The sequence below is a fragment of the Aethalodelphis obliquidens genome, unplaced genomic scaffold (assembly GCF_003676395.1).
Source record: "Aethalodelphis obliquidens isolate GAN/ISIS:26980383/991018 unplaced genomic scaffold, ASM367639v1 scaffold1, whole genome shotgun sequence".
In the NCBI taxonomy this organism is placed as follows: Eukaryota; Metazoa; Chordata; class Mammalia; order Artiodactyla; family Delphinidae; genus Aethalodelphis; species Aethalodelphis obliquidens.
This window is the reverse complement of record NW_020837945.1, coordinates 95,829,524-95,840,521: the sequence shown is the minus strand read 5'-3', so window position 1 is coordinate 95,840,521 and position 10,998 is coordinate 95,829,524. Positions and strand designations below refer to the sequence as shown.

General features: G+C 40.4%; 1 protein-coding gene across 3 annotated transcripts in view; it reads left to right on the top strand.

Annotated features, from left to right (window-relative positions):
• Positions 1-1,468: 1,468 nt before the first annotated feature.
• Positions 1,469-10,998, top strand: part of PRKCI (protein kinase C iota) — a 77,071-nt gene continuing 67,541 nt past the window's right edge. For 2 of the 3 annotated variants that reach the window (XM_027112024.1, XM_027112043.1), the window contains exon 1: positions 1,470-1,797. In XM_027112024.1, the coding sequence (XP_026967825.1) occupies positions 1,694-1,797 (104 nt within the window). In that variant the 5' untranslated portion in view covers positions 1,470-1,693. Of the gene's footprint in view, positions 1,798-10,998 lie in introns of all 3 variants that reach the window. The other variant, XM_027112033.1, reaches the window with a different exon arrangement.

Here is a 10,998-nt window from a genome sequence, read left to right as displayed (position 1 = left end):
AGTGAGAGGCCCGCGTACCGCAAAAAAAAAAAAAAAGTTAATGTAACATATCACACCAATAGAATAAAGCACAAAACCACATGATAATCTCAATAGACACAGAAAAGGCACTAAACAAAACCCAACACCCTACATAATAAAAATAGGCAACAAACTAGGAATAGAATGGAACTTCCTCAACCTGATAAAGGGCATCTACAAAAAAACTAAAGCAATAATCACATTTAATGGTGAAAGACTGAAAACTATCCACATAAGACTGAGAACAATACAAGAATGTTAACATACTTCTCTTTATTCAACGTAATACTAGAAGTTCTATCTAATGCAATCAGGCAAGAAAAATAAAAGACATCGAGATTGGAAAGGAAGATGTAAATCAATCTGTATTCTAAAATGGCATAATCTTGCACACAGGAAATTCTAAGGAATCCACCGAGACACTATTAGAACTAATGAGTTCAGCAAGCTTGTAGGATTCAAGATATATACAAAATCATTTTATTTCTATACACCAGCAATGAATAATAAAAAATGAAATTAGGATGGGAATGTAAATCGGCACAGCCACTATGGAAAACAGTCGATGTTAACAATGTTTTAACGATGTTAAAAAATGCCAATGCATGGATAGTTGGATGGGTTGACTGATTGGCTAAATATTCATTGTGCACCTGTTCCATGCAATGGCAATCTACAAGGCCAAGATATGGGGGGCAGCGAAGGAAGAAAAGTCAATCTTCCATCATACCTTCCAGTTGAGTTTCTTCCTTTATTACATTCATTATTACATTTGTTACATATATTACACTAAATTCTTTTCATAAAAGAGGCTATGCTGGGCAGTAACCAAATTCTTCTTTCCAGAAAAGGTACTGTATGATTGAGATGATTTATGCAATTGGAAGAATTCACCAGAGAACAAAGTCTAGATTGTGAGGAACCCCAATCATTTCCAGTGTCCTCAGGTGCCCACGGTGGATTCAGGACTTCCACGCCGACGGGTCCCGGGGCACGAGCTGAAGACAGACGGTCAGCGAGAAGGCGGGACGCTCTACACGTAAAGAACCTCAAGTCCCAGAATCCCATGGGGACTCCAAGTCCCAGAAACCCGCCCGGCAAATCTACTCCGAGTCCCTAGCCGTCTGGCCGCGGACGCGACCAAGACAGGAAACTGGGGTGAGATGCCGCAGAATTTGTCCCCCACCATTTTCCTTGTAGGGAGGGGCTTTTTACAGAACTATAGGTACCTCAGTCGTCACATTCTCTCAGTTACAGCCCATGAAAGGCCCCCTGCCGGCAAGTTTTTTGTGATGTTCAGCATCCCCCCCTCCTCTCTCCCCTTTTCCTTGCCCCCGTAAGAATGGTTCAGCCGGGCATCTTGAGTTGGATCGATGGTTGCACCCGCCCTCCCCCGGAATGTGGGCCTTTGGAGCGTGTGAGGTGGGAGGGGCGGAGGTGGGAGGCGTGCTGGGCCCCGGCTGCAGCAGAGGCAGTGTCTGCCGCTGGCGGTGGGGGGAGCCGTGCGGGTTCCGGCTGCCCCGGCGAGGCGACCTCTGGGCCCGCGCCGCGGGCGTGGAGGACAGGTAGGCGAGCGGGCAGCCGCGGCTCCGGGAGAAACTCGGGCCTCGGAGTCCCCTACGGCGCCCGCTGCGCCCGTCGGCCTCCAGCGTTGAGGCGGGGGAGGAAGGAGATGCCGACCCAGAGAGACAGCAGTACCATGTCTCACCCGATCGCAGGCGGCGGCGGCAGCGGGGACCATTCTCACCAGGTCCGGGTGAAAGCCTACTACCGCGGGTGAGTGTGTGGGGTGGGGGTGGGGGTGAGAGGGAAGGGGAGAGGCCAGCTGGACTTGGCCTGGAGGGGGGGCGGGTGTGGGGCTGGAGATGTGGAAGGGATGGGCTGGGCGGGCAAGTCGGGACTCGGGATGGGTGACCGAGTGGTCGGGGGAGGAGCACGGGGCACTGGATTGCGGCACCCCCAAGGTGTGGCGCAGGGCGCCCTGGAATCGCGCGGCTGAGGGTCCTGAGCAGGGTCCGAGGGAGGAGCCTTGGAGTAAGTAGGTCCACCTGGTGGGTCCGAGAGACTCGTCTACCAAGAGATTTACAAGGGCTTTACGTCTTTAAGTCTGGATGTATTAGGGGTTGAGAGTTGATTCTGAGTGATGCCTTAGTTAACTAAGTTTACCATGGGTTTAAAAGACAGGATTGCTTCAGTTTGTTGACCCTTTTGATTACCAGCAGGCCTAAAGCCTCTGGTTCTCTAAGTCAGGTTTGTCTTTATCACATAGAAGAGATCGCGACGTGTACCTGGACTGTGGTCAGGCTGCCAGTATATTAGACATAGGAGTTATTATTTGAGTAAAGTTGATGCGTTTTCAGGGATATGCATTAGGTACTTATGTCTCGCCAAGATTAGGTTGTATATGTGTAAATTAAAATTTGTGAACGCTTCTTTGTCAGTGTTGCTTCAAGGACTGTCCGATAGGGTGAGATATTGCAAGAAGAGGATGAGCATAGGCACAGTTTTAAAATCTGTGATCTTTACTCATATTATTACCTAAGTTATAACTATTGTGGTTACCAGAAATGATCCAGTCCTAAAATCAGTGTATTAAATCATATTCCGTAGAATGCCCGTGGTTTGAAATTTCTTAGAGATAACTATATTTGGGAGCATTAGAAAGTTGAACTGTTAGTGTGAGCATAAAGGTTTGAAACTAAGTGTTAAAAGAACACCCGACCGCTGTGGCCTGTCTTACTGCTTGTTCAAGCAGAAGTAAATTGCTTTAAAAAACTCAAGCACTAGGAGGTTTGAAACTGCAGTACATACTTTTACATTCCTTAGAGGATCAGTGAAGATAGCAAACTTTCAAAATGCCTCTCTTGTTTTGATTTCAAAGAAAATATAAGCCCCTAAATGTCTTACTGATTTGATGTAAGGACTTCTAGTTTGTTTGCTGCCGTGAAGCCTCTGACCTCTCTCTGTTCATTAGCTTGACTGTATTTAGTAGTAGTTTAGAGGAGTTATTTTGGACAGTAACAGTGTTTTTGCTTAAATTGATCAGGGAAGTCTTGATTTTCAAACAATAGCTACGCACTTTGCACTGTGGGAAAAAAAAGCTTTGCTTCCTTTACCTTACCTTTAATTTGACAGATGAGATATTTCGCTTTAGAATGTGTTCCATTTTATAGTTGACGGTCTGTGAGTTGTTAGGTACAGAGAATGAAATATAGTACATTTTCTTTTTTTTAAATAGTGTCTGGTTATTGACAGTTTAAAAAACGAGGTTAAAAAATAAATACACGCACATGGTAGGAAAGTGCAAATTGTTCAGAAGTATAAAATACAAAGTGTTCCCCATTCAGTCCTCCCAACCTTCAGAGGTAATTACTATTGATAGTTTATTTCTTGTTCTTCTGGAGGTTGCCTTTATTACTTTAAAAGTTATACTTCCGTTTCGTGATTTATCAACTTTACATGGTATCTATTGATTCCTTCCTCTGAAGATGCGAAATTGGATGCACACTACATTTTGTTTCCTCGCTCCCTGATACCTCTCAAGTTTTGATTGTTACAGTATAATTTTTAGTTCTCCGGTTTATCTTTCTGACTTTAAATAATACAAATTTTTGACTTATTCATTTCAGGTAGTTTCCAATGATTCCAATTATGAAACACAAAGAAACTAGTGCTTCTTCCTTTTTTCCTATTTTTATTAGTTTGACAAGTGTAAATAGGCCTAGTTAGTAAATTAAAATCATTGTAAGCTTCTCTTTTGGAAAGAAATCAAAGTCTTTAGAATGTAGGTATCATATAATATTTTCTTGGTTTATTGCTCCAATTATTTTTTTTTTTAAAGAGGATAAGGACGGCTTCCCTGGTGGCGCAGTGGTTAAGAATCCGCCTGCCAATGCAGGGGACACGGGTTCCAGCCCTGGTCCGGGAAGATCCCACATGCCGCGGAGCAACTAAGCCCGTGCACCACAACTACTGAGTCTGCGCTCTAGAGCCTGCGAGCCACAACTACTGAGCCCGCGTGCCACAACTACTGAGCCTGCATGCCACAACTACTGAAGCCTGCACGCCTAGAGCCTGTGCTCCGCAGCAAGAGAAGCCACTGCAATGAGAAGCCCGCGCACCGCAACGAAGAGTAGCCCCCGCTCGTGGCAACTAGAGAAAGCCCATGCGCAGCAACGAAGACCCAATGCAGCCAAACATAAATAAATAAAATAAATAAAAAGTTCCCTTTAAAAAATAAATAAATTTAAAAAAATAAATAAAAGAGCATAAGGACTTATAACCCTTTTACTGCTTGACTAAAACGTCTCCAAGACATTCAAGTTAACATTTTCTTTGCTTGTTTTTAAAAACCTATGAATTTTGCTAAGTAATGAATCAACCCCTTGCCCTTTAGTGCTTTTATTCAATGAAAACTTTCTAATAGTGCCTTCATTCCAAGCCTCATTTAAAGACAACATCAGCACTCTAAATTGTACCAATTTCTGTCCTCTGAAATTAGATCTGTTAAGATTATATGTTTATTAACAATAGTCTAAACTGATGGTTATGATATTACTTAGTCAGCTGCCCATTACTACGAATGAAAGTAAAATGAGTCACCAATGAGGATAGTTAATAAACGGGTTGGCTAAGTAGAACACCTGCCTGATTTTAAAGTAGAAAATTCTTCCCTTACTATCAAGAAATGTAAGGACAATCTGCATTTGAAAAAGTTTCTTTTCCTTCAGATCATCTGAACGGCCGTTATCGATTTTCCCCCATCTCCTTCTAACAATATTTCTTTCCAGTGAATATTGAAATCTCAGAATAGACAGAATATTTTAGTGAATGAATTGCCGTCTCCTTTCAATGATGTGTTTAGTGTTCTCATGCTGTTTAATTTGTTCTTAGTGCAACTGTGTTGTCTCCCTAGATATAGCAGATATTTAATTAGCCTTTTTCTAATTTTTATTCAGGAGATTAATAGCACTGAGAATCTGATTTTATTGGAGGCCACCTAAGAGTGCCTGTCTCCTGGCCTGTACTCCTCTTTCCTCACCACAGGAGCTTGTCAATGAGTGGCCTGCCTTCCTTCAATCATTACCTTGTGGTGTTAGCTTGGAGGAGGAGAAACAGGTTTTGTGGGTTAGTTGTAGATTGCCATTGTGTGTGCTATCGTTCTATAAAGTTACTTGATATTACAGGGTAAAATTTAACAAGGAAATGTCTGAATTACTCGTTTCTTTACGTTATAAATGTAAGAGAAATTTTGCAAAGAGCTTGTAAAAAAGCTTTTTAAACCAGTGCTGTTGAGCAGTTATGAATCCAGAGGATTCTTTCTGTGAACATCTACAAATAAAAAGGATGAACTCCTTGCATATTTGGAAAGTATAGCTGGTTTAGTGACGAAGTATGCAGGATTTTTCTCACTGTGAACAAGTCTTGGCAAGACTTGTTTTTAAAAGTATTGCAAAATAATTTTAGTGATATACTTTAGCAATGGTTCTAAGGAAATAAAAATGATATATTAAGTTGAAAGTTGGGGGAATGTGAGTCATTGGTCATGCAGCTTCTGGCATGTCACCTAACCATAGGGCAGCAGATCCGTAGCTTCACCAGAGAGAAAGAAGGGACATGGTGGCCTGGTGCCAAAACCAAAACAACCGTCTCAGAAATTTGGATTAGATAATGTGGAGATAAATTGCTTGTTAGCAGTGAGGACTGAAGCTGAAGAGTTACGGGAGAGGCTGGTGAGGCCGGGATCACCCGTGTGCAAACTGAAGGGCTGAGGAAACAGAGGAGAAAAAAGCAGCTCTCTACAGAGAATAATTTCCTGGATAGCTTTCTAATACAGCTCCCAAACCTCTTATTAAAGTAACTTGAGTGTTTGTTTTCTTTATGGTTGAAATGAGCCTAATTAAAACACTCCAGTCCTGTTTAGGATTTCACATTTTACCAAAGTGTGTTTAAATTCAGTTTAATAAATATTGTTGAACAACTACTATAAGCCAGGCACATGGTACTGGGTTGGGCACAGAGGATGTAGAGTCGATAATACAAGGCTCTGCCCTTGAGGAACCAAGAGACTTGTGGGAGGAAAGACTTTAAAAAGTTAATAAAGGGATGTGTGTGTGTGTGTGTGTGTGTGTGTGTGTGTATGTAAGGTACGTGCTAGGATGGCTATTGGGGAGAAGTTTGGGGTGAGGGAAGCCCTCCAAGAGGATGAAATGTTTGATGCTTTTAAAGGATAAGTAGGTTTGCCTGGTGGATTATGATGTTGGGTGGGAGGTCATTCCAGGCATTGCACAGCTGCATGATACGTTTGGAGAATTAAGATCAATTTAGTCGTTAGTCCCATAGTCATTCCTCATTAGGACATAAAGTGTGAAGTGGACACTGATGAGAAGTGAGCTAATAAGAAGGTTCACAAGCACTAGATCATGAAGACTCTCGAATATCATACTTTGGGCTTCAGACTTTTTCTTGTTGGTGAAGGTTTTAAGTAAGAGGGATGCACGGTTTAGATTTTTATTTTAGAAAGATCACTCTTGGAACCAGTATAGTAGACGAATTAGCAACGGATGAGACTAATCTGGAGGCTTTGGAAGTAGTCCAAGTGAGAGATTCTGAGGAGTTGGAAAAGAGGATATGGATTCAATGGCGATTTTAGGGGGTAGAGTCAATATAAATTAGAGAATGATTGCCTGTGGAGAAGAGAGAGGGTCTGAGTCAGACATGGATTTCTCATTTGGAGAGACTAGGGAATAGAAAAGAAAGAGATTTATTAGAGTAATTAATTACCTGGAACAAGTAATCAAATTTTGAACTCAGGGTGCTTTGGGAGCATCCAGGCGGAAATGTCCAGAATTAACTGACCAACTGTTTTTTGTGTGCCTGCTCTGTGTCCCCAGCACTCTGCATGACAGCTAACCTATGTAGGAGTATGGCTGAGAATGATGATAGGAACAAAAATGCCACCAATGGCCAAATACAGATCACAAAGACAAGGCACTAAAGCTAAATTTTAAAAATACAGAGATATATAAAGTAGGCTCTCACCCCTTCTTCATAGGGATAGCCATTGTTAACAGTTGGGGATATTCTACATCATATCAATATATCTGTAAGTGTAGGTGTGTGTATACATACAGACACACCCTTTTATTTTTCCAATAAATGGGTTCATATTTCTATACATGTTTCTTTAACTTGAGTTTTTACATTCATGGTCATTTTTCCATGTCAGGATAGACAGATAAATAGGTAGATACATACAGATAGAGCAATCCACCTCTTTCATTATAATTGGTACATAGTGTTCCATAGTATTGTTATACCACAGTTCATTTCATCTTTTTTTCTGATTGATGAACTTTCGTTAAATCGCTTTGTCAAATCATGTTGAAGGAACATCCTTATAGTTAATATGTATTCTTGCAAACATGGTCAAAGATATGCCTGCTTTAAAACTTGATATTATCTTCCAAAAATGTATCAATTGACATTCCCAGCAAGTATACAAATGAAGCATTTTCCTTATGCTCCCATTGCATGTTATTGGTCTTTAAAATTTTTGCAAATACAATTGGCAAAAAATGCTAACTTTTTTTTAAACAATATTGAGAGGTAGATATCATTATCTCCATTTTATGGATGATAACTTCGAGGCTTAGTAAAGCATAATACAAAGCTGAGTCTTACCCTTCAGAGAAATTTCCCTTTACCCTTTTACTGTATTGATGGGGTTTTTAAGATTACTTTTTTTCTTTATTGTCAAATTCATATTTCACAGTTATTCTTTTCAAGTCAATTTTCTATCTCCTTGATTTTTAAAAATGGAAGTTTCATTATGGTTTTCTTATAATTAACAATTAATTTGAGGGGGTTATGAATATTTCCTTAAAACCTTTGACCCAGTAATTTTACCATCCATGGATAATCCTGCCTACAAAACTTTTTTTTTTCTGATTGTACTATATTTAATTTAGGAGAGAAGCTTATGTTGAGAAAGCAGAAGGACTGAATATGGTTCTTTTTCAGGTTTATTTTTAAAAGCAATTAGTCCTAAGGAAAAACTTTAGTTTCTATATTTTAGAACATAGGAACATAATGAATGCTTAAAACTGTTTGACCGCTGAAGCAAAAATGCTTTTTTTTTTTAAATTCAGCTAAAACTATATCTGAATTTGCCATTTTGGGCATCTTTGTGGTGAAGCAGACTGTATTCTGTTGAAGTCCAGTGGTAAGCTAATTTATGCCAACACTGAAGTTAAAACCAGGAAAAATAAGAATCTTCCATGCATGATTTGTTTTGTACCTTTAGAAGTAATATCTTTATTTTGCAGCTTACTTTTAGCTTTGGTACTATAATAAGGATTTGGTGATTGTGGGGTATATGAACATGGTGCTTTCCAATTACTTGGAGAGTTATTTATAAGAAACTCCCTTAAATGTTTTAGTTCCTGGAACTTAAGGAGTGGCAGTTGGTAAATCATGACTCCTTCATTGAGTCCCTTTAGGATGTATGTACTTATTACTTTTAAAGGATTACACATGTTTTAAAAATATTTGTATTTTCTGGGCTTCCCTGGTGGCGCAGTGGTTGAGAGTCCGCCTGCCGATGCAGGGGACACGGGTTCGTGCCCTGGTCCGGGAAGATCCCACATGTCACGGAGCGGCTGGGCCCCATGAGCCATGGCTGCTGAGCCTGCGCGTCCGGAGCCTGTGCTCCGCAACGGGAGAGGCCACAGCAGTGAGAGGCCCGCGTACTGCAAAAAAAAAAAAAAAAAATTTGTATTTTCTGATAAATATTTTACAGCTCTTGAAAAATAAGGTTTCTGAAAATTCCCTATTGTTTGGAGATGTGCTTACGTATTTGTTAATTTTAACTACGTGTGGACCTTAATAAGGAAGTCTTATTTTGATGACATCTGATCATACTAACTTTTTCTCCTTGCATTCAAGAAAGATAATGTCACGCTTGTTCTTTGCCAGGGAAATTCAGTGGGAGCCTTTTCTTCTCTTCTGATTTAATTCTAAAATATACTCTCTGAATCCTCACCCCCTCATACTAGTAACCTTGAGGATATTTTGAAAGAAAAATTGCTTTAAGGTAAGCAGGTTTCCTTTTCTAAAAATAATTAACTTATGTATTTATTTTTGGCCGTGCTGGGTCTTCATTTCTGTGCGAGGGCTTTCTCTAGTTGTGGCAAGCGGGGGCCACTCTTCATCGCGGTGCGCGGGCCTCCCACTGTTGTGGCCTCTCTTGTTGCGGAGCACAGGCTCCAGACGCGCAGGCTCAGTAGTTGTGGCTCACAGGCCCAGTTGCTCCGCGGCATGTGGGATCTTCCCAGACCAGGGCTCGAACCCATGTCCCCTGCATTGGCAGGCAGATTCTCAACCACTGCGCCACCAGGGAAGCCCCAGCAAGTTCCCTTTTAATGTCACTAGAAGAAGGAGCTATTTTAAAATATATTTAAATATATACTATATATACTATTAAAATATACTGTTTAAAATATAAATTTTAAAAATAATTAAAACAGGGACTTCCCTGGTGGTCCAGTGGTTAAGACTTTGCCTTCCATTGCAGGGGGTGTGGGTTCGATCCCTGGTCAGGGAGCTAAGATCCCACATGCCTCGCAGCCAAAAAACCAAAACATAAAACAGAAGCAAGGACTTCCCTGGTGGTGCAGTGGTTAAGAATCCTCCTGCCAATGCAGGGGACACGGGTTCGAGCCCTGGTCCAGGAAGATCACACATGCCGTGGAGCAACTAAGCCTGTGCACCACAACTACTGAGCCTGCTCTCTAGAGCCCGTGAGCCACAACTACTGAGCCCGTGTGCCACGACTACTGAAGCCCGCATGCCTAGAGCCTGTGGTCCGCAACAAGAGAAGCCACCTCAGTGAGAAGCCCACACACCACGACGAAGAGTAGCCCCCACTTGCTGCAACTAAGGATAGCCTGCCCCCAACATCAAAGACCCAACACAGCCAAAAATAAATTAAAAAAAAAAAAAAAGAAACCAGAAGCAATATTGTAACAAATTCAACAAAGACTTTAAAAATGATCCACATCAAAAAAAATCTTAAAAAAAAATTAAAACAATTTTTAAAATTTATAACAGTCATTTAAATTTGTTTTATATCTTATTTATAATTATCATAAAATCATACCTTTACATGGTAGAAAAAATAATAATATTCTATGCCGTTCAGAAAGGTCTAAGTATTTGTTTGGCCAAAAAGGTCGTTCAGGTTTTTCCCTAACATCTTAAAAACCCAAATGAACTTTTTGGCCAACCCAATACAAAGTACATCTTCTTTCCATCTCTAGTCTCTCCTTAATCCCCTGTTCCACCACCTAGAGTTAACTACTATTAAAATTCTGCTTTCTTTTATTATATCTGTTGATCAGTATGGAAGATGAGGAATTTAGCACTTCTTCATTGCCTCCTCTCCTGACTATTTTTAGTTTTTCTTGTGGTTACATTTATAACTTAAATAATATACCTCCTCACGCTTTTCTTTTTTATTTATAATTGTGGTAAAAAAATTTTAATTGACCATCTTAACCATTTTTAAGTGTACAGTTGAGCAGTGTTAACTATATTCACGTTGTTATGTGACCAATCTCCAGAACTTTTTCATTTTGCAAAACTGAAACTACATACTAACAACTCTCCCATTCTTCTCCAACCCCCAACCCCTGGCAACTACTCTTCTGTTGTCTGTTTCTATGAATTTGACTACTCTAGATACTTCATATAAATGGAGTCATACAGTGTTTGTCTTTTTGTGGCTGGCTTATTTCATTTAACATAACGTCTTCAAGCTTCATTCATATTGTAGCATGTGTCAGAATTTCCTTTCTCTTTAATGCTGAGTAATATTTCTTTGTATTTATATATCACATTTAGTTTACGTATTCATCCGTCAGTGGACACTTGGGTTGCCTCCACCTTTTGGCTATTGTGAATAATGCTGCTATGAAT